This window comes from Salvelinus fontinalis, chromosome 33, assembly GCF_029448725.1.
Source record: "Salvelinus fontinalis isolate EN_2023a chromosome 33, ASM2944872v1, whole genome shotgun sequence".
Taxonomy (NCBI): Eukaryota; Metazoa; Chordata; class Actinopteri; order Salmoniformes; family Salmonidae; genus Salvelinus; species Salvelinus fontinalis.
In genome coordinates, this window is record NC_074697.1 from 38,735,930 (window position 1) to 38,760,208 (window position 24,279).

The 24,279-nt window shown below is 43.7% G+C and overlaps 2 protein-coding genes across 2 annotated transcripts; both read left to right on the plus strand.

Moving 5' to 3' along the window:
* The first annotated feature begins 919 nt into the window (after positions 1-919).
* Positions 920-2,532, plus strand: LOC129832206 (RING-box protein 2). Its single transcript, XM_055896088.1, has 3 exons — positions 920-1,172; positions 1,668-1,715; positions 2,105-2,532. The coding sequence occupies exons 1-3, from the start codon at positions 1,007-1,009 to the stop codon at positions 2,221-2,223; spliced, it is 333 nt and encodes a 110-aa protein (XP_055752063.1). The 5' UTR covers positions 920-1,006; the 3' UTR covers positions 2,224-2,532.
* Positions 2,533-4,085: 1,553 nt separating this feature from the next.
* On the plus strand, positions 4,086-14,521 carry LOC129832207 (rhodopsin kinase grk7a-like). Its single transcript, XM_055896089.1, has 4 exons — positions 4,086-5,025; positions 7,335-7,772; positions 12,065-12,342; positions 12,537-14,521. Exons 1-4 carry the CDS (start codon positions 4,432-4,434, stop codon positions 12,871-12,873), a joined length of 1,647 nt encoding a protein of 548 aa, XP_055752064.1. The 5' UTR covers positions 4,086-4,431; the 3' UTR covers positions 12,874-14,521.
* Positions 14,522-24,279: the final 9,758 nt, after the last annotated feature.

The window sequence follows — 24,279 nt, forward strand, 5'->3', positions numbered from 1 at the left end:
GCCATACTATTGGCTGCAGAGTGGGTGGAGGAGGTGAGGCCAGACAGAGTAGTCATCTGCTCTGACTCCTGTGCAGCACTGATAAGCTTAAATTCATGTGTGTCTCAGAGCAGACAGGATGTATTGTATGAGGTTTTGCAGTGTTTGTATAGGGTGAAAGAGATGGGGTATTTTTGATGTTCCTCTGGGTACCAGCTCATGTGGGAGTAGAGGGGAATGAGGAGGAGGATGTTATCGCCAAGCAGGTTCTTAAACATCCTAATGTTGAGATGGAATTGTCCATCAGTAAAGTAGAAGCCAAGAGATTAATAAGAACAGTGGTTAAAAATAAGTGGCAAGAGTTGTGGAACAGGGAGAGAAAGGGAAGACACCTGTATAACATCCAGGAAAAGGTGGGGGCAGGAAGGTCCTCGGGCCGAGAAGGGAGGAAAGTGTAGTCACAAGGCTGAGACTGGGACACACAAGGCTCAATAGTACATTGGAAGTGGTGGGGAAACATCCGACTGGTAGGTGTGATCATTGTCAGGAGGAGATGGAGACAGTGGAACATGTTCTATTTCCGTGAGAGAAAGGGAGCGATTTTTATTAGATTTGAGGAGTAATGGGTTTGAAGAGCCGGAAATCCTCAGGGGATGTAGTATTTAATCGTGTATTTCGTTTCTTTAGGGAGACGAGATTATTGGGTAGGATTAGACTTTCACTCTCTCTGGTCCACACTCCAGTCCAGTTGGTGGCGGTAATGCACCATTTAATTGGTTGCCAACCGCCATATAAAATCCCCAGAAGCAGAAGAAAAGAAAACGGAGTTTTACCTTCATTCACAGTAGGCTACTTTTGAATCTTTGGCTCCGCCATCTGTTCGTTTGGTAGTACTGCAGATGTGTTATAGCGCACGAGCGCCCCCTGGTTTGTTTGCTCTGCTGGTTACAAAAATCCTAACACCACGGACTAACTAGCTAGCTTTTTTCGTCCATTTTGTTTTGCTGTTAGCTAGTTTATTGCAGAGATGGAAGACGGTGAAGAGCCGGGTTTAGTTCACTCTCACAGCTCTACTTCTGGGTCAAAATCGAGCAGTGACAAGATGTTTTCTCTCAAGAAATGGAATGCTGTTGCAATGTGGAGCTGGGATGTGGAGTGCGATACATGCGCCATTTGTAGGGTCCAAGTTATGGGTAAGTTTGTTTGAATCAGTGATTTAGCTAGCTAGCCAGCTAACAAGTTACAGCAGTAACGTTACACCCACAGCCAACTCTTGATGCGCATTAAACTAGCTAACAACAAGCTAAATACAATAGCTTAGTGGTCAGACAGTCACCTAAGCTGATTAAGAGATGTTCATCTTCATGGGCAGACAGACGTGAGAATGCTTCCTATTTGGAGAGTTTAGTTTGTTAGCTCGTACCTAGCTAGCAAATAGACAACCAATGTTAGCTTGTTAATAAGCTAACGTTAGGAGGTTAACGTTAGAATTCTGAAAACATGTCTCAAGTCATTACAAGGAATGAAGCTAAAGTACCTAGCTAAACTTGCCTGGTGGGACGGAATTGCTAGCCAGCTGTATCAGTCCATGTGTCTCAAATCAGGAATGGTCAGTAATAGCTGTGCACCAGTTTAATGTTAAGTAGCTAGTTAGCAAAGTTTCCTTGATATGTACCTTCTTTCCGCAGATGCATGCTTGCGGTGTCAGGCTGAAAATAAACAAGAGGACTGTGTCGGTAAGCCACTTTAAACGTCTTAGTCCAACATGTATCAGACCAGCGGGGGGTATGATCCTGGGTCTGCTCCAGTGTTGAGTGAAACCTGGATACTCATTTTATAGATCCTGAACTTGGCGACAACTCCTACTGGTCTCACAGCAGATGTGCATGTGGCAGATATATCTGGGTTCCTAGCCTGGTATATTGGGTTAAAATGTGATAAAGCCAGTGTATCTAAACCTTGGTAAAGCAGAGTTTGTCCTGTGTATGCATTAGGATAAAACATATTGGTTGTGTGTGTACCAATATGCTTTACCATGTATTCTGCTCTTCTGCTGACATGCTGAATTTGAAAATACCATGTAGCACACCATTTATAGTCTGCTTCTGTCTCCCCTCTTTCACAGTGGTATGGGGAGAGTGCAACCACTCTTTCCACAATTGCTGCATGTCTCTCTGGGTGAAGCAGAACAATCGCTGTCCACTGTGCCAGCAGGACTGGGTCGTACAGAGAATCGGCAAATGAAGTGCCTCTAACTTCCCCATCCTTCCACTGCAAGTTTGGACAGGAGACAGGACTGAATACTGCAACCTTCTATGTACATTGTGTGTGCATGCTGCTGTCATTCCTTCGATGCTAAGATATAGATTGAATGCCCAATATCCTGGTGAAGAGGTCCTTGCCCCACTCTTTGATGGAAATGTCGGCAGGTGCAGGGCGATGCTGAAGAACTGAAGATAGGTGCTGCGCTTGGTGTCATGGTTAACATTTTTGTGTCGTCCAAGATGTTTTTGTGAGAGAAAAAAGTTAGTTATTAAAATAAGTCTAAGCGTAGCTTTGTTATTTCTTTCTTTGGCATTTTAATGTGGTGGTTTATGGTTATGGTTGCATCCCCTCAGAAGTCTGAGCTCAGATCATGAGGTGTCTGCCTTCCTTGCTACCTGTAAGAGCACATTTCATACTTCACCTACTAATCAAGATAATGATTACAGAATATCTACGATTGTCTCTGCATCATGTGTAGGCTATTGGAGTTTGGATCCATGGTGCTGCAGGGACTGTATTTAGTCAGAGAACTTCCCAGATTGCATAATTGGGGCATTATAATTGCATAATACATGCCAATTAGACAAGTCGCACATGTCTATAAGAGTAGTCACGTTCAACTGATGAAATAATCATACATTCAACTTGAAATATTATATTCTGTTTATTTAAAACATTTATTTAATTTGAAACACATGAATGGCTGGCAAAGGTTTTGATGGATATTTGCATGCCAATAGCCAAAGTTTGAAATAATTTTCCTTACTCATCTTGTCTATGGTTACAAGCAGCCCTGTATGTTGTGTAGGAATGTAACACCTAGTAGTTTTCATTGAAAATTGTATCAATCCCCACTACAAAAACACCTTTTCCTATGACTGAACATGCTCCTTCTGCAACTCAACATAGATGAAAACTTTTGGACAATTAAATATACATGCCAATTCAGTCTCAATCAGCAAAGCTAAAGAAGCTGTTTTGGATACAAGGAGTTTCCATTTTAGCAGACACTCTTATCCAGAGCAACTTACAGTAAGTAGTGAGTGCATACATTTTTCTACTGTCTTGAACCCACAACCCTGGTGTGTCAAGTGCCATGCTCTACCAACTGAGTGCAAGATGATGTAAATAAAGTCTGAAAACAAGGCTGTAAAGTAACAAAATGGAGAAAAAGTCAAGGGGTCTGAATACTTTCCAAACGCATAAAATAAAGTTATAATCCTACCTGTCTTCTGCTCATCAGCCAAAGCACACCCCTTTTGGCACAACAGAACTTTAAATAGACCCAGCTTACCTGCATGTTTTATCAAACTTTCCTACTCATGGTTTTAGGCAACTATACTATAAATGCAGCTCTCTGTTGCTTTTTTAGCTTTGCCCCCAATCCCAGGTCAGGACTATAGCTCTGCGTAACAACAATCTTTGTGGAAGTCATCCATGACTTCTGCCTAAATCCTGACCAGTGGCCTAACCTTTACTAGGCATCTCAGAAAGCAGAATATGAATATAATGAAAAATGCTTTTCTATTACAAGTCTAATAGAGTCTGTGTAAATGAATGTGTTCTCTTCTCATAGCTGAATAGAAATAGCCTCTAGCTGAAGTGATTATTCTAGGGAGATCTTTCACTACTTCTTGACAGAATTGAATACACAGTAGCGTAGGCCTCTGTCTGTTATTAAATCCATTCATGTCCTAAACCAGACATTGTCTTCACAAACTTAATTAATAGTCCCTCATCGCCTCAATGTGTAGCCTTTAACTCTTTGTTTACGTCTTTCTATCCATAATATTATGACAGCGAGGCCAGCACCTCACTACAGTTATACTGGCATTGTCCCCATCTAAGTTGGTAGCTCGCTAAATATAGACTGACAAAAGCTTCTTAAGTAAGAAACCACATGCTCCTTTCCGTGAGCAGCGCCCATGAATGAGCACACAAACACTTAAGAGAAAATCCCTTGTGCTTTTTAATTCTAGATGAAGCATTACGTGATTGAGTCAGAGAATGTCTTCTGGTGTGGCGCAGATGTCGGAGCTGCTCAGTCACACTAGGGACCTGGAGAAAATTGGACACACTACAGGGAAAGAACATAGTCTTAGCACCCACTTCCAGCACCTTAGTAGCCTTAGCTCCCTGCTCAGCCATACGGTGTAGGAGGGACAACCCAACACAGCAGCAGCCAACATGTGTGACATGGGGGGATTGGATAATCTGGTGGCGAACACGGCCTACCTTAAGGGGGGCGACGAAAAGGAGATGAGGAAGAGGCGGCGCAGCCTGTCCCTGCCCAAGCCAGAACAGTGCGTGTCCATCCGCGCCGCAGTGGGGAAAGAATTTGAGATGCTCTGCGAGAGGCAGCCCATAGGGAAGAAGTTCTTCCGGAAGTTCCTCCTGGAGTCCAACCCGCAGTACGTGGCAGCTGCAGAGTTCCTGGATGAGCTAATCGATTGGGATTTGGCGGAAGGCGCTGGCAAAGATAAGTTGAGGACGAACATAATCAACAAGTTCTGCAAGGCTGACTCCAAGAGCTTCCTGTCCTACCTGACAGGAGAGGTAGCGGACAAGTGCAAGGCGGTGTCGGACAATGATTTTGAAGACGTGATGATGGGCAAGGTGAAGGATGCCACACGGGAGTACCTGAAGGAAAAGCCCTTCACAGAGTACCAGACCAGCCCTAACTTTGACAAGTTCCTGCAGTGGAAAGAGTACGAGAAACAGAAAATCACAGATAAGTATTTTCATGAGTTCAGGACCCTTGGAAAGGGAGGCTTTGGAGAGGTAAGTCCACAAAAAGTTTACAGTGTAGCTGCCCAACTGACAACAGTAGTGAAATATTACAGTTCTAAAATGTAAACTTTAACACTGTTTTAGCACTGTTTCTAAGGGTATGCAACAGTTACAGTGAGAATTGCGATGGTACGAATACTAATGATAAGGGATGATAAAGAAGTCCCTAAAAGGGATAATTGTTTGTACCTCATCTAACTACATACTGCCCAGCTGCCCAACACATTTGGTTCCTTGGAAGTTGTGGAAAGTTTATGTTTTTGTTTGCAATTGGTTCTGAGAACGAAGCCATACCTGACCGGTAAAACAATGTTTTTTAAACATTCTGAGAACGGTATTTAAAATTTCACCTCTTCTGAGAACGTACATTTTTAGGTTGCAGGGAGCTTCTGAGAATGTTTTACTATGGTTGCATGAAAGTTTTCCTGGGAGGTTTTATTAACGTTCTGAGAACATGTTTCAATAATATTATTTGTATTTTATTTATATTTTACCCCCTTTTTCTTCCCAGTTTCGTGATATCCAATTGTGTTTCGATTACGATCTTGTCTCATCGCTGCATCTCCCCAAAGGGCTCGGGAGAGGGGAAGGTCGAGTCATGTGTCCTCCAACACATGACCCGCCAAACCACGCTTCTTAACACCCTTCCGCTTAACCCGGAAGCCAGCTGCACCAATGTGTCAGAGAAAACACCGGTCAACTGACTACCGAAGTCAGCCTGCAGGCGTCCGGCCCGCCACAAGGAGTTACTAGAGCGCGATGAGCCAAGTACAGTCCCCCCGGCCAAACCATCCCCTAACCTGGACGACGCTGGGCCAATTGTGCGGCGCACTATGGGACTCCCGATCACAGTCAATAAGACTTTTAATAACACTGCTAGCTTAGTTTGGATTAACTTTTTTGGTCTCCAAGCACAGATGGAAGCACATGGATATTCTTTTCCTTAGGCATTAATCATGCAAACACGTTTATTTTTTATTGTGGCACGGCATCAGTGATATTCTTCTGTTCTTCTGTTCTCTGTCCATGGAATTAGTCTACTGTGCCACCAGGATAGAGCTAGCATGCCATGTTTTTTTGAACTCATACAAAGCTGTTTAAATATATCCAAAGATACCCCATTTCAAAGGAAACAAGCACTCATTAAGTTCAGGTGTTGGACAATTAGTGGGCGCGGGCAACACACCTAAACACACTTAACAAGATAGAGGATAGAGTTTTGTTGATGCTGAGAACGGAATGTATATGTTTTTAAATAACATTCTTATAATGTTCTCTGAATGTTACTAAAGTTATCTTGTGGTTTTTATGGAAAGTTTTCTTAACGTTCTGAGAATGGAATATATATTTTTAAATAACATTCTTAGAATGTTCTCTGAACATTACTAATATTTTCTTGTGGTTTTTATGGAAAGTTTTCTTAACGTTCTCGGAACAATTTGAGAACTTGACTTTAAATAGAATCATGAGGAATCTTGTAGGAAACGTTATGAGGTATTACTGAAACTCCCACAGAAGAACGTTGTTTCTTAACGTTCTCTGAACTATTTGAGAAGCTTCCCAATGTCAAACCAGTTGGAGAACGTTCTTAGAACATTACCAACATTTTAATTAAATGTTGCAATGTTTGAACTTTTAGGAAACATTCTGTTAAAGTAATGAAATACCAAGAAAATATATTTTTTGTCAAGGTTCCATAAAAGTTGACTTTGGGCAAAAATGGTAAAATAACGTCTTTAAACTGCATAACTGATCAATGCACCATCCTACCAGGTCATTTAAAGCTTAAAAACAAAATGGATGAATAAGATATTTGGCTACAGAAATGCCATTTCTTACCAATCTCTACAACTTCCGTCCAAAACCGAATTCTGTGAAATGACCTCAACACATACTGGAGGAGTTCCTGGCAAGCTAAAGTGGCTAGCTTAGCTAACGAACTAGCTACATCGGTCGCTTTGTGCAAAAAAACAGAATGACACATCGACAAACCACCTAAAGCACACCCCATTCCTGCTTAAAAATGTTGAAAGGGCGGAGTTGGATACTTTTTTATGCCCATAGTCGACCATTAAATGTGCTGAGAATGTTCCAAAGCCAAGCATCAATCCTGCACCATTCCCAGAAAGTTGTGGGAAGGTTGTATGCTAAATAACCATAGGACAACCACGCTCAACCCGAAGCTCTAAGAAACGTGGTTCTCTGAATGTTTTGTGCTAGCTGGGTTATGTGATAGCTTGGGGATCTTATCATACATTTATCAAACATATTAGTTTCAGTCCCTCTCTCTCTCTGCATAGGTGTGTGCCGTGCAGGTGAAGAACTCAGGGCAGATGTACGCCTGCAAAAAGCTATGCAAGAAGCGTCTGAAGCAGAAGAATGGTGAAGGCATGGCACTACTGGAGAAGCAGATCCTGGAGAAGGTCAACAGCCTGTTCCTGGTGAACCTGTCCTATGCCTACGACACTAAGACCCACCTGTGTCTCGTCATGACCCTGATGAATGGCGGCGACCTCCGGTACCACATCTACAACATTGGCGAAAAAGGCCTAGAAATAGACCGCATCAATTACTACATTGCGCAGGTCACCACAGGAATCCTCCACCTGCACGCCATGGATATAGCATACAGAGACATGAAGCCAGAGAACGTGCTACTGGACAGCTTCGGCCAATGTCGACTCTCGGATCTGGGGTTGGCCGTGGAGCTCCCTGGCGAAAAGACCATCAATCAAAAGGTAAGGGCACTGATAGGCTGAGATGAACTCCTCATCCTTGTTGTTTATTGACTGTACATTAACAACAATGACAAAGTTTTTTTTAGAGTAGGGTGAGATGACCTGGTATTATTGATAAGGATTTATTCATGGTTAGGGATCTATCCATAACCAGGGTTTTACATTATTACCATCCCACTGGGCATAAACTTGTTGAATCAATGTTGTTTCAACATAATTTGTCAACCTATTGTGATGTGGAATCTACGTGGAAAATACATTAGATTTGAAAAAAGTCATCAACTGTTGTTTTGAGGGTGACATTTCAACCACGGGATTATGCCATCATGGTAACCAAATTTCTACATAGACAAACCATGTATGAAATATGTTGAATTTGTAGCTTTAAAACAATGTCAGATCTTCAACGTTATATCCACTATCAGAAAAAAAACATTAGGCTGGGCAGCACCTCCTACTGGAGACTTGATCTGTCTACAGCTAGGATTTGGTCTCCCATCCAGGGTTTTAACCAAGCCCAGCTATGATATTTGTCACTGACTTTTACCAATGTCTTGGGAATGACTCTACACTGCCCTTCCTGCATTATGTATAAGGTTCACTCTCAATTAGCAACCTCTGTATACACACACACACACACACACACACACACACACACACACACACACACACACACACACACACACACACACACACACACACACGCACACACACAGACACAGACACACACACGTACACACACACACACACACGCACAAACACACACACACTCAATTAGCAACCTCCGTATTAAGAGAGCTCCACTGAAAAACTAGATAGATTCACTGTTGTTATTGAAGTCATTCCAAAGGGTATATGTTTAACAGAGCAAATGAAATGTGACCATACTTTATTACTCATATCACAAATGATGCTATTTAAGCCTATATAGCATTAGCAAAGTCATCAACAGCCATTGTTTCAATTAAACTCAGAATTCAACTAAAAATAGATAACACAATAGGCCTAGGGTTTCAGGCTCTGGTTGATTTCAAATTGTATGTTATTTAGTGATATTGAATTGTGCTTTGTTGTCAACGTAACCAAATATCACAATTTGAATGAGATGTGTTTTCTGCTTAGATAATTCCATTTTTGCCATTGACTTAGTCTGGCTGTAATTCCAGTTTGGCAAATTAATAATTTACATGTTGGATTCTCAAACAAAAATCTAAGTCAAAGAATAGGACTAAATCAAATCACACGTTATTTAAAGTGCATTTAATGTTTGATTTGATTTATTCCTATTCTTTAACTTTGGTTGTTGGTTGATATTGTTATGGCTTTCACATTCCTCCTCCTCGGACGAGGAGAGGCGAGAAGGATCGGACCAATACGCGGAGTGGTTAATGTCCATAATTTATTAGCATCGAACTGAACACTATAATGAAACAAAATAACAAATGGAAAACCGACAAACAGTCCCGTGTGGCACAACGACTACACGGAAGACAAACACCCACAAAACACATGTGAAACCCAGGCTGCCTAAGTATGATTCTCAATCAGGGACAACGATAGACAGCTGTCTCTGATTGAGAATCATACCTGGCCGAACACAAACATCCCAACATAGAAAATCACACATAGACAAACCCACCCAACTCACGCCCTGACCAACTAAATAAATACAAGAAAAAGGAAAAGATATGGAGATGTGAATCCATACATTTGTAGACAAACTGCAATTAAACTATCCAATAAGAAGATACACCTCTGAAATACAACAAATAGCCTATTAACTTGTCAACACGTTAACAAATAATATGTTGAATTCACGTTTCCAACTCAACCAAAAATAAAAGTTAAAGAACTGGATTAAGCCAGTGTGTAAGAGGTGCGTAACTGGCTGCAGGGAAGTCAGGCGCAGGAGAGAAGAAATGGGTAACAACCAGAGCACTTTAATAAGGCAAAACAAACTGTACCCAGAACAACAAAATACGAGTCGAAATAACCCGTCGTGTCGAAATAACCCGTCGCAAACCAGTCTAGAGTGCACATACACTTTACAACAAACAATACCACACACAGACATGGGGGGAACAGAGGATAATATACACGTAGAGTAATGAGGGGATGTAATCCAGGTGTTTGGGAAAACAAGACAAAACAAATGGAAAATGAAAAGGTGGAGCGGCGATGGCTAGAAGACCGGTGACATCGACCGCCGAACGCCGCCCGAACAAGGAGAGGGACCGACTTCGGAGGGAGAGGGACCGACCCGGGCTCCCGGGTGGCGCAGTGGTCTAGGGCACTGCATCGCAGTGCTAGCTGCGCCACCAGAGTCTCTGGGTTTGCGCCCAGGCTGGGCTGGGTTCGCGCCCAGGCTCTGTCGCAGCTGGCCGCAACCCGGGAGGTCCGTGGGGCGACGCACAATTGGCATAGCGTCGTCCGGGTTAGGGAGGGTTTGGCCGGTAGGGATATCCTTGTCTCGGCATGTAAAATGTAATAAAATGTATGCACTCTACTGTAAGTCGCTCTGGATAAGAGCGTCTGCTAAATGACTAAAATGTAATGTAAAATGTGACACAGTGGCTCAGATGGAACTATCCAAGCAGGAACTATCCTTTAAATGTTGATATTCGGTTGCATTTTCAACCAAACACAATACATTATTACTTTTGGAATACAATAAATAGACTAATGTTAAGGCTTTCTTACAAGTTAATGTAACATTCAACCTTAAAATTAATAACCTATCCATGGCCACGTTTTGAGGTGACTGTACCTATACATTTCTTCTTATGCAATCATATAGTCTGCATGTTCAAGCTATCATGCATACTGTAGATCGTCGCTGGTCTGTGGAGATCTTCACAATCTCAAATGGAATTGATCTCTTGCACCATGTACTTTTGTTATTTCTACTGCAATCCAGGTTATGAGGGGTAGCCAGTCCTCCGGAGTCGGTCCCTCTCTGCGTGTTTGTTTTATTGTAAGGCTGTATCTGACGGCTGGTATATTGTTACCGGGTTTTGTATTTACGCCCGTTTATTTCGTGGTACCGGTATTTTTACAGCACCATAGTATTGTGTTTATACTGGTGTTTTATTGAATTAAATACCTTGTCCACGCAACTCAGCTCTCCTGCGCCTGACTCCTTTCACCAGTTACCCACAGCCTTGACAATATCTGACATTGTATTCCCATTTGAATTTTGGTGTGCTTTTAAACGGTTGAAAAGTGCAGTGACATTTGGGTGTCAACTAAACCAAAATTCAAACATTGTTTTTCCATTGGAATTTGGTTGTACTTTCAGGTGGTTGAAAGCATAGTGATAACACATTGGAAATTCAACTAACTTTTGCCTGTCTTTTTGAGTGGGTGAATATAGGTTGTAATCTCAATGATCAACGTCTCAACCAAATATTCCCCAGTTATCCATGTTGAAATGACGTGGTGTGCCCAGCAGGATGTGACCTGTTCCACGTTAGTTACCGTCCATGACTTCTCTTTCACCCTCTATGACTCAGGCTCCATCCTGAGCCATAGGAGGGACACTTCTATCTACACTCATACTGTATACAGTCAACTCCTGATTAATGCAATGACATACAAATATCGGAGGAGCCAATAAAAGGGTAGGCCTATATTTTACTTGGAACTGGTCCGTGAACTACAACACACTTCACTCTCATTAACCTGCAGTCACTCACTCACTGTTAGGTGGGAAATTGGCGCCTAAAACAGGCGTGTCCCATTGGGGATTTTCCTTGACCAGGAGCTCAGTACGTTAGCCCCCAGCCAACTAATCTTAGCATAACTCAGAGGTGGCTGGGATCTGTCTGCGAGGAGAGGCTCAGTCCCAGTAGGTATCCATTTAATGGAGAGTGGTGTAGCCCAGGGGGGGCTCAGGTCAGGACATGGCCAGGATAGAGGGCTTACTGGAGGCTAGTGCAGGGGAAACCTGGTGCAAGCATGTGGTGCTGATGTTACAAAAGAGCTTTGGTAGAATTTAGGGAAATAAGTCCCCTGATAAGGGGCATGATGAGCATAAGGGTAGATTGGCATATGTAAGGGTTGAATAAATTAATCAATCAATCAGAAGTTGTGCTATGCCACAACCAATTTGCCACTGATTAGCTCAACTATGTGAAGTATTGTGCTGTAGTCCACAGTTGATATAATACTGAACATTTTGTTGCTATGGTATGGAACCCTAGAACTAGGCCTAAGTAACCCCTCACTTCTCTTTCTCTGTTTCCTTCTCTGTCATCACACCTCTCTCCTCCTCCCGTCCTCCCTCTCCTCAGGCTGGCACAAGTGGCTACATGGCCCCAGAGATCCTGAAGAAAGAGCCTTACCGGATGTCAGTGGACTGGTGGGCACTGGGCTGCAGTATCTACGAGATGGTGTCAGCTCGCCTGCCCTTCAAGGACTATAAGGAGAAGGTACAGAAGGAGGAGGTGGCACGGCGCACCCTTGAGGATGAATGCAAGTACGAGCACAAGAACTTTGACGAGGGCACCAAAACCATCATTGACCTCTTCCTCAAGAAGAAAATTGACGAGCGTCTGGGATGCAGGACCAAGTAAGAATTGACCGCAGTTTCGGCCCGGAGATATTCCTGAGTACATGGGCGAACCAGGAACAACTCTAGGGCCCTCTAGAGGTTTTTCTGGTCAGGTCACATGTTCAGGAAAAACACCTGGTTCTAGGTATCAGGTCAGGTGGCTTTGGGGGGAATGTATATTTCTCTGACTTCAGTGTGTTTCTCTCATCCAGGAACGAAGACCCAAGGAAGCATGAGTGGTTCAAGAGCATTAACTTCCCTCGACTGGAGGCGGGACTGATTGACCCACCCTGGGTTCCCAAGCCCAACGTGGTCTACGCCAAAGACACGGGGGACATCAAAGACTTCTCAGAGATCAAGGGCATTGTGTTTGACGACAAAGATGACAAATTCTTCAAGGAATTCAACACGGGGGCGGTGCCCATTGCTTGGCAACAGGAAATGATTGACAGCGGACTTTTTGACGAGCTGAACGACCCCAACAGGAAAGAGTCGGCTGCTGGATTTGACGACGAGGAGAAGAAATCTAAATCCTGCACGCTTTTATAAAAGCCCCTCTATACTATAGTTAGGACTTTTGTAATTTTCAAAGCTATCACATTAAGAACATTGTGACGATAATCGTATCCACAAGAAAGGTGTGAAGTGGTAGTAAAATCCAGGGCCAGGTCAAGAAACATATTTCCACCACTTCACACCTTTTTTTTGTGGATATCAAATCAAATGTATTTATTTAGCCCTTCTTACATCAGCTGATATATTAAAGTGCTGTACAGAAACCCAGCCTAAAACCCCAAACAGCAAACAATGCAGGTGTAGAAACACGGTGGCTAGGAAAATCTCCCTAGAAAGGCCAAAACCAGAGGAACCAGGTTATGAGGGGTAGCCAGTCCTCTTCTGCCTGTGCCGGGTGGAGATTATAACAGAACATGGCCAAGATGTTAAAATATTCCTAAATGACCAGCACGGTCAAATAATAGTCATCACAGTGAACAGGTCAGGGTTCCATAGCCGCAGGCAGAACAGTTGAAACTGGAGCAGCAGCACAGCCAGGTGGACTGGGGACAACAAGGAGTCATCATGCCAGGTAGTCCTGAGGCATGGTCCTTGGGCTCAGGTCCTCCGAGAGAGAAAGAGAGAATTAGAGAGAGCATACTTAAATTCACACAGGACACCGGATAAGACAGGAGAAATACTCCAGATATAACAGACTGACCCTAGCCCCCGCAGCATAAATACTGGAGGCTGAGACAGGAGGGGTCAGGAGACACTGTGGCTCCATCCGATGATACCCATGGAGGCCAAACAGGCAGGATATAACCACACCCACTTTGCCAAAGCACAGCCCCACACCACTAGAGGGATATCTTCAACCACCAACTTACCATCCTGAGACAAGGCCGAGTATAGCCCACAAAGATCTCCGCCACGGCACAACCCAAGGGGAGATATGATTCTTCCTGCTCTCCTACATTGTAATGATCATGATAAACCACAGCACTTACGATGATATCAGCAATCGATAAGGTGCTATAGAGTCATTTTGCCTATATCATTGGGCAGAGTCCGTGTCTGTGGTATAATCAACAGCAAAGAGGTAGACTAGAGCCAGAATGGGGACTGTGCTTTACAGGCACTGTCAGAGTTGCAGTAGCAGGCTTCTACCACAAGGTGTCCTCAGATATCTAGATATGTGGATATTCACAAAACCATCTCCTCCTATATTGACCTGCGTAACATCTTTCCTTTTTTAAATGCTTATGGTAAGATCACCTGTTACTTTTTTTGTGAGTTGTGGTTTTATTGGATTGCAATGCTTTGACTCTTAAAACCTTAGAGAGCATTAACTCTCACTCCTTCACAAGTCTATCCCAATGACCAACAAACTCCCAAACCATATTTTAACAAATCTATAAATAAAAGTAAAATGGATCTCACTGTGTTCAGTCTTATAAGCTATATTTAATAGTATTATGTAGGGATTATTTCAAGGGCACTATAACAATGTATATGCTAACTTATTTTCACCCATTAGTTACATTTAAAGGCCCAATGCAGATGTTTATATATCAATATCAAATTATTTCTGGGTAATCATTTGTGTACCTTACTGTAATAGTATAAACACTTATGTACCTTACTGTAATAGTATTACATTAAAATGGACAAAAATAGCATTTTAGCAAATAACTATTTCTCAAGCAACAATGTTTGCTAGGACTGTCTGGGAGGGGTCTGAGTGGGGAGGGGAAAACTGAAAATTAGCTGTCATTGGCAGAGGGGTTTGGAACTCTCTTTGTTATTGGTGAATTCATGAATTTATCGCCTGTTGATGTCACCGGGAAAGACAAAACTCCTGCCTTTGCAAACCTGATAATTAGGTCCTGTGTAGATAGTTGCTTGTTGAAAATACAATCAGGAAATAACATTGATCAAATTATGTTAATTTCATCAGCCGTTGTACAATATGACACAAAACACTGGAAAAACATAATTTTGACTGCACTGGGCCTTTAAGAATGTATGCGCACCATAATGCACCTTACTAATTAAGTATGTTAATTGAATTAAGAAACTGAGATGATCATAGAGGATTTCAGTGTCTGTATGGACAGTTTATTATAGTTTGTGTATGAGTTGAATGGATCTCACAAGAATGTTAAATCAAAAGCTGGTCCTGTTTTGTGCTTGTGTCTTTGTTACGTTAAGCTTCTCGAAGTGACATTTGATTTGTAATTTTTACAGTGGAAATCTCTATTTCTTTTTTTTAAGGGATTGGGGATGCTTGTGTATGCTGAGTGGAAAGGTGATATGTGCAATAGGAAATTGTTGAAAATCAAAGAATATATATTTCTTTGAGAATGTTTTTTTATTTCCCTGTATAATCTGTGTAAAATCAGTTTAAATTTAACCTCAAGTGCCCCTTTTCTCTGCCTGAATTTCTCCCACTTGATTTGAGAGCCAGTATGTTTAATGTCACAGTATTTTGCCCTAGCGAATTCATCTCCAACCGCCTCAATACTCACAATACAGATATCATCTACCCATGCTAATTACATCTATCTTCCCCCATTCAACACTCAGATCAGATGTCCAGCAGTTTATGTTTACATAACATATTACTGCCAGGGCTCCATTTTTAATCTGATAAATATCCTTTACTAATGGACTGAAACCCAAACTCTTGCGTGTAAGTCTTACAGTTTGGCGAAACACAGACACATTTGTGAACAGGTTTTGAATGTGTGGGACATAAACATGTGCGGTGCTGAATCCTGAGAGAGGCGACCTAACAGGACTGAGATGTTCTGTTGGCGGGTGTCTGTTGTGGGATTAGAAGGGGTTTAAATGGAAACCCAAGACACAACCGGAGCCTCATCACACGTAATGGCAGATGAGGGAGTCATCTGTGGACGACTTGTTGACAACATCAACCCGTCGTCAGGTCTCGTGGAACATGTTTTTACCAGGCGCCTACGACCTTCAGCCAATGTTTAGTCCCAGGGTCTTTTAGAGCAAGGAGTGCAACTGTGGCCTTCCAACACGGCCCTGCTGCAACCTCAGCCTCCACATGCACACACTCCTGTCCTACACACACTCACACACACACACACACACACTTAGACAGACACACACTTGTTACCTCTGTTGTGGCAGTGGGTATTAGAGATCAAAGTGGGACAGGGTGTAATTTGGGATATGTGTTTGGTACATGCTTGTCTTTAGGATTAACTTCAAAAGGCTGCAGCCCACTTCCGCCCTGGCATCTCCTGAGTGTTTTGGCATCTCCAGATTTTCCTCCTGAGGAATCACTGTGTGTGTGTGTCTGTGTTTGCCCCGTGTGTGCACATGCGTGTGTGTGTATAATATGCACATGAGCGTGTAGTACAGGTGAGAAATGGCTGAACAGTAGACACAGAGTCTATTGTCTGTCCAGAGGGAGAGCAAAGGAGAGCCCAGGCCAATCGCGTGGGAGGATGAAGAGGAAGAGGAAGAGGGCTGGTCATGGCTCCCTGTCTGACACTCCAGTTAGTTTACTTTACCACAGGGGAACTGTTTAGCTTTTGGTTTACATTCAATTTCTCCAGCTTCATTGCTTGAATTTTTCACATTTCCACAAATAAGTGAATTCCTCCGTGCCGTCCAACAGTAACATGGTGTCTGTGTTTGACGTGCTTCCTCTCAGAGGCTCAGTATGGTGTATCCATGGAGCCAGACCCCAGAGACCCCTGCCAGGGTGGGAGTAGCAGGTCTGGGAGTCAGAGAAAAAACACGTATACACACACACACACACACACACACACACACACACACACACACACACACACACACACACACACACACACACACACACACACACACACACACACACACACACACACACACACACACACACACACACACACACACACACACACACACTCCATCCTCTCTCTACCAATGTCCAAAATGACATCCTCCTTCTGCCACCATCACCTGTCACTTACAAGCACCAAATCCCAAGGAAACGGGTTGGTTGGAGCGCATCAAAAGTTATTGCATCCTGAAATCTGAGTGGGCTGCAGTGTACCGCTTACTGCAGTGTCTTGCCTCCAGACTGTAGGGTGGCAGAGGAACAACACATCAAAGTGAGAGAGGATATATAATGATAGAGATACGGTATTAAGGAAACATTTTACGACATATACTCCTTTTCCTGAGTGCTGAGAAATGATGGTGCATGTGTTAATGTACTTAAACGCAACCTCTGGGGTTACTAGCAGAGCATTCTTTGGCGGTTAAGTGTGTGTGTGTGTGTGTGTGTGTGTGTGTGTGTGTGTGTGTGTGTGTGTGTGTGTGTGTGTGTGTGTGTGTGTGCGCGCGTGCGCGTGCGCGTGCGCGTGCGCGTGTGCGTGTGTGTGCGCGTGTGCGTGTGTGTGTGTGTGTGTAGGTGCGTGCGTGCGTGTGTGTGTGTACGTGAGGGATAGTAATAGTGTCTTGGACGCAGGTAAGATTCCTCCCTGTTGGATCTGTTTCCCATAACCATAACACACAGTAATATAAGTTGTCAGGTGCTACGCGTCTCTAAGAGTGTATCCAGTTGTAATCTAATTATGTGGTGCTTTAGTGCATTCTTTTTTGCCATAGTAATGTGACTGATGGTTGGCACAGCAGGCAGTCTGGACTGGATCCAAGGCCATCGCAGTGTGTGCACACCTCACCTGTCTATACCTCACTTAACTTTCCAATGTGTGTGTGTGTGTGCGTGTGTGTGTGCACTCAGATCCTGTCTCCTCACCTGTCTATGCCTCACTTAACCTAACACTGTATATCCATGACCCAGGCAACCTCACAGTGGAAATATACAGATCATTTTCACTTTCATTTCAATCCCAGTCCATTCAGGAAATTTGATGGAAATTCAATTAATGAGTTTTGTAAAAGTCTTCATCTGTAACTACAGATAATTTTCTGTGCTTAAATAGATTTCATCCCATCTCTTAGCTGTTTTCCATGCCCACGGTTGAAGCAAGTAGGCCAAAGTTGATGATCCTCAACCACCCTTTAAGACAGTGCAGTATCGTGCCCCAGACTTGGATTCAAAAACTATTTGAAACCTTTCAAATACTTTGAGCATTTTCTCTAGCCTGCCATTAGTGCCATGTGGGCGGGGTTTGCCATTTTGGCTAATAATCTACTGGGCTGTTAAAGCCAGGAATGCTCAATAAAGCTCAGATAAAGTACTGTATTTGAAATGATTTCAAATTCTATTTGAACCCAGGTCTAATCCTCAGTCCCCTGTTAAGTTTACAGTTGAGAGGTCAGGTGCAGTACACTGCCCTCAGGGGTACTCTGTCTTATTTTGACAGACATACTAATTTAAGAATCACTACTTTGGGCTCTGTGGTCCCGTCTCAATAAGACTGTCGATCAGTTGGTATTTAAGTTCCGAGTCCGACTGAGCTCAAGTTGCCTTTTCTATCACTGTAGCCGAACGCCTGTTGTAAATACTTTAACTGGTAACATACCAATACCACATATCTAAACTATGTGTAATTTAATCTCTCATATTTATAGTTCTGTTGGATGACATTTTACATGCGAAGGCAAGCAAAGACACAGTAGTGAGCTCTTCAGATGAATGAAGACATAGACATTAGACCATTTTATATGATAATGATAATGGTTATGGTGATGAGAAACCACACACACACACACACACACACACACACACACACACACACACACACACACACACACACACACACACACACACACACACACACACACACACACACACACACACACACACACACACACAGACACAAACACACACACACACTGAGCCCAGATGTTACTGGACTTGGTCTGTTGGCTTCCCTTCCTATGTTTATCCCAGCATGCATAGTTGACTCTCCGTGTCCTGCAGAACATTATTCGGTCCTATGCTCTTTTCCACTGTGCCTCTTTTCCACTACAACTCCCATAAGGTCACCATCCATGCCTCTTAGACGAGGGCTTTCTCCAGACAGCAGCTCTAGTCACATGCTTTGTCAAGCCATTATCACATAATAAGTATGTACTTTCACAGCCATTTATAACATAACACCATTCCTTCACTGCAATATTCCAGGTATTGTTGTGACAAGGACATCTTAATGGGTTTCTTGGCTGAGAAGTTGGAATAAAAGGTGTTCTGGATGGATCAGTTGGGCATGGTCACACATGCATGCACGTACACACAACCCGCACACGCACCAACTTATCTTCCCCGCTCACTATACACACACATACACACACACATATGCCACGGCCCTGGCACCTCTGAAAGCAGCCTTTTGATGGCCCATTTTCTCATTTGCCGTTTGGGTTGGCATCGGACAGGCCCTCCTCTCCCATCCAGTGTGGGCCCAAGGCGCCTCCGGCCCCCCTCTGAAAGATTCATGGAGCCTGCAGGGAGTCAAACTGCTCTCACCTGTTGTCTCTGGCAGCCCGAGGGGAGACGATTAGCACCCCTCGCTGACAATATGCTCTTTGTTCCCCTTCCTTCTCTCACCCGCATTCGCTGCCATCACCCTCGCTTCTCGCACTCTGTCTGCCTTGCTCTCTCGCTCAGTGTCTCTCTCTCTCTCTCTCTCTCTCTCTCTCTCTCTCTCTCTCTCTCTCTTACTCTCTGTCACTCTCTCTCTCATTCTCTCTCTCTGTCCTTTCATATGCCCTTGTGGGCAGAATGTGCAGTGTGTGGAAAACAGTTGAGCACTTTATCACAGATCAGCGGGTTAATCCTGTACAAATACATTCTGGGACAGGGTCACATATGTGCTGCGGGGGTCTCGCCATCCGGGCCAAGCCCAAACTAGCTTTATCTCAGTGCAATTATATGAAGATTTAGAGGTCGAACGCTTAGTTTAAACATTAGTATCATTGTACATGAAGTAGATTAGGCCAAAAGTTCCAGAAGAATCTGCTTCCTGAAGCACTGTTCCATTCTGAATGCATTAGCATCCATTAGAAGGGACCACCAGGCCTCCCATAGATGTCTGAGTGGTGGGAATGTGTGAGAGGGCCTGTGTCCCTTATGGCCAGGGAGGGCATGAGATGCACACACACACACACACACACACACACACACACACACACACACACACACACACACACACACACACACACACACACACACACACACACACACACACACACACACTGCGGCCAGGCAGAGCATACATGTGTGCTGTGCTGAGAGCAGGCAGTGTGTGACATTTCCACTGCAAAGAGTCAAGGCTTCGCAGCTGTATAAAGTGGCCTTTATTGGCCAAAGGAAGAACTCTGTGAGATCCGGGTAAGCTGATAGGCTCCTCTTCACATTTAGTGTATAGAGCATAGTGGAACCCATTGAAGGATATTGGTTTCCTAGAGGACCATAATGTATTGATGGAGTGGGTGTGGCACATTAAGGAGAGTCTTGTCTGATGTCAGTCTGTTGCCACCCTCAAGGTAGTGTTGTGTGACTGTATGCAACACTGTAAATTACCACCACATATATTATCAACATGTTCTCTTTTTCACAAGTTATTGTCCCCCAGGATGAAATCGGGGTGGTGACTGTGGATGTGTCGCCGTTCGTTTGTCACATGCAATATCTCTGACAGCTCTGGACAGATTTTGAAGAAACATGGATGAATGATGCGTCTTGCCATAGAGATCCATCATTTACAAAATGAGTAAAGGCCCATTTACTGTTACCCTCTTTACCATTACTCTTTCCTTGTAATGATTAGCCAGTTTGGGTTATAATTGTATGATAGAACCTCACTCATATAATTAACCATTCATCCAACCCTTAACAAAATAGACAAATGTGTATTAACACATCTCCATGCTGTTTGTGGAAGGATCTGCAGGCCTTCCTCTGAGTGGAGGAGAGCAACCCAGGAGAGGCAGTAGCAAATCTCCTCTCAGCATCACTCTGTAACAAACGTTGCCCCTGTGGGCCATTAGGAATGCAGCCATCGCCATGCTTTAGGGCGCCGCTGATAGGCCCTGACAGATTGAGTCCCCCTCTGGAGCTCAGCCTGCTCTCAGACATACTAGAGCTTTATTAGAACTCCAATCTCACCTAGAGGAACCGCGTTTCCCAGCATCACCTGCTCCACTCTTGGCCCCTGATTGGCTGACGGCCCCTGACGCTCTCCCGCCCATGGTTCTGATTGGTCGAGGGCTATCCCGGCCTTGGGCGCAGCCAATCCCGCGGCAGAGGAAATGGGTAGGACACGTGTAGTAAATCAGACGGCATACCTCCAGCCAGGACAAAACACCCAAGGAAGCAAATGAGGTATTCGGACTCTGTAAAAGTCTCCAGCCTGCGCAGCGGCATATAATCTCCTTAACTGAGATACACAGATGTCTCTGTATGGAGTTTTCTCTCAGCCATACGTAGCACTTACAGTACAGCTCTGCCAGAAACTACTTGAAGTGATCATACTAGCAGAAATCACTACATTTCAATGGAAGGCGGAGACTTTGAGCGATTTAACCATTGGCGACAAGAGACCAGGCGATCACAGTTTGTCAAACTTTATGAAATGATCAACAATGAGCCCACTTGATAACCAATCGGTGGAAGGAGAGTCTTGCAAATTAGCTTTGACACCGTGCTGGATAGGCTTATAACCACCATGCTGTTTTTATCCTGTACAGACAAGGGGAGATGTTGGAAATTCCTTGCTACAAAGTATAGCTTCTGGTATAGCCGTACTGTTAGGAGGGTTTAACTCGTCTAGACTGAAGTGGGTGTCTGGCCTGATGACAACCTGAGCCGTGACTGAATATTGGGCAGCGTTGATATGATCCTATCTCTGACAGGAAGGTTTAACATAGACACACAGAGCTGTAGGGCCCACTCACCTAAACAGCATAGACCACAGAGTGACATATCTATTGGATAGACACTTTAGTCTGTCATAAGCTTGACCTATGTCACCTTAACACACAGAGTGGTCAGGATGTGAGCAAGTCTTGCTTCCCTTCCTCTCTCATTGACTCTCTAGCTCTCTGTTTCTCTCAGGTGCGTATCCAGACTTTCTTTGTATACTGTAGGTCTACTGTATCATATGCGTGTAGAAAACAAGACCATGATATGCAATGCTATGCCAAGGAAACCTGAAACTGCAGCCTTTAAGCCCACTGTTATCTCTGAGATCTGCTTCCTGTGTTGGACAGTATGTTATAGGGGTGCTCTATCTCCCTCTACCTCTATGGTGGTGTGTATGGGAGGAGGGGATGAGGGTCTGAGGAACTCTCTTACATGCTTTACTCTAGACCTCCCTCACCGCACACACAAGCCATACAAAGCCTGTTCTGTTCTCTGAGCGGTTAGTTACACAGTTACTAACAGATTGAACACCTCGACGCGTTCAACATGAGGGGTCACTGCTCAAGGGTCTTTCCAAATTAAGACACCTCTGAATTACAATGGCTTATGATGGATATGTTTTAGGAACAGGCGAGGCCATGTTGTGCCGGGGCAGCAGTTTCCTCTCCTTTGATGAAAGTGTGTGTGTCTCTGTGTGTCTCTCTCTCTCTCTCTATCTCTCTCTCTCTCTCTCTCTCTCTCTCTCTCTCTCTCTCTCTCTCTCTCTCTCTGAGAGTGTGTGCGTGTGTGCGTGTGTGCGTGTGTGTGTGTGTGTGTGTGGAGGGACGAGAGGTGCTGCCTTTTCTATAATCATGAGAGATTTATGTATATATAGTGTCCTGCAGATAAGTGTACTATAGCATAACTAGCCATAGGGAAACAAACACGTTCTTGAATGAAGGCTTTCTGTATAGCAATGTCTGTGTGGCAATCCTGTATGTCGTAACTGTGGTTGTCAATAGTTCCTTTGGAGGTGGGTTTGATGTGGAGGTTTCAATAATCAGTCTTACAAACACTAGCTGAAACAAGTCAGAGGAAAGAAATTCAGGTACACATATTAAACTTTTTACTTTTTCCAGAAGCAGGGTTGAAGGACAAGGATGAGGTGCGACTAGACGAAAGCATCCAGCAGGCTTTGGGACAGAAGAAACAGTCGAAAGTAGATTTTATATGTCCCCATGCAACCAAAATACCCTGTGTCCGTTGGCTACCACTGAATGTGTGCTTTATACTCTCACACCTAGAAGAATGAACCTCTTATTTGGTGGGGGTCTGCTGCCAATCATAGGTGTCCATACTTTGGAACGAACACACAAGTCTTCAGTTAACGCTGTGTATTGTTCCACATTCGGGAACATTGGGATATATTCATTTGGTATATTTGCAAAGGTAGAGATATAAGTTGTGGTGTGTCAATAAGGGATTTCTCCTCTTCAGAGAATTAACTGATTTAGTCTCACATTAAACCTAGAGGTGTTTGTTGTCTCAAGTTATTTTATCACTTTTATTTCACTCACCCTTTTATTATTATCCCTTTAACCCTTTTTTTGTGTCAGCCCATCTTTAATCTCATCCTGTCTTTGGTTGGTTTTCAGGGCTCAAGCAGTCACAGCCTGTATTCGGCTACGTTTAAGAGTCTTTCCTGGTCAGGTCATGTGGTCTGGAAAAACTGCTGGCCCTACGCTTAACCTTTGCAGCCATGGTTGATGCTAGCTCTCTGCTAGCTTTCTCTGAGGAGGCCCGTGGTTGCTCTATGATAATGCTCGCAGGCACAGTGTCTGTAAAGTGATCCACAATCTATCAGCAGGCGATCACATAGCAGGGGGGATATCAGTGCCATCTCAGGCATGTTCCAACTCCTGGGTTGGACTGCATTCTCCCCGTTATACTATATTGTATTTTGGGTAACGTTACGATACCACAAATCAAAATAGGACCATAGTAAATATCAGAGAATCAAGGATGAAGACATTAATATAGACTGTCAGACTGCCCATCAGGAGAGTGACTCTGTTCATCTTGTGTTTTTGTAGTTGTTTTTTGTTTTCTCCAAGTTTCCCTCCCTCCATGTCACCCAAACTAGATGTAGCAGCACTATCTAGCATTCCCTGTCAACACAAATCAAAGAATATGACTCTGAGATGCAGAGTTTCCCGAACCTGAAATATCTAGGCACGTTGAAACACAAACTGCGACTCAGATTCTATTCAGATGACATAGACCTGGTCTTGAATAAAACACAAACTTCTTCTGCTCCAAACTTTTTGACACTTTTTAAGAACAAGGCATAACACTGTCTGACTTGGCCCCCACCACCATATGCTAAAAATTATCATACAAGTTTCTCTTTGTATCCATTTTTAAACATTAAGGAGAAGAATTGAGCCTTTGTATGAGGGAGGTTGTGTGTTTATACAACAGCGCCAGCACCAGGAACAAGAGAAAGACCCCATTGCTGCCGGTGGAAAGGGGGAAAGACTCAGAGTCTGGGAGCTGGGGACTAGAGGTGGAAGAGAAGGAGAAAGGAGCCCTTTGAGTGACAGTAATTTAGGAACCTGGGCTTT

Excerpts from the sequence above, each read along its gene's own strand:
- LOC129832206 (XM_055896088.1), top strand. The coding sequence starts at position 1,007 with ATGGAAGACGGTGAAGAGCCGGGTTTAGTTCACTCTCACAGCTCTACT. Across the intron at positions 1,173-1,667 it reads TTGTAGGGTCCAAGTTATGG|ATGCATGCTTGCGGTGTCAG; the intron begins GTAAGTTTGTTT and ends TTCTTTCCGCAG. Across the intron at positions 1,716-2,104 it reads TAAACAAGAGGACTGTGTCG|TGGTATGGGGAGAGTGCAAC; the intron begins GTAAGCCACTTT and ends CCTCTTTCACAG.
- LOC129832207 (XM_055896089.1), top strand. The coding sequence starts at position 4,432 with ATGTGTGACATGGGGGGATTGGATAATCTGGTGGCGAACACGGCCTAC. Across the intron at positions 5,026-7,334 it reads GAAAGGGAGGCTTTGGAGAG|GTGTGTGCCGTGCAGGTGAA; the intron begins GTAAGTCCACAA and ends CTCTCTGCATAG. Across the intron at positions 7,773-12,064 it reads AAAAGACCATCAATCAAAAG|GCTGGCACAAGTGGCTACAT; the intron begins GTAAGGGCACTG and ends CCCTCTCCTCAG.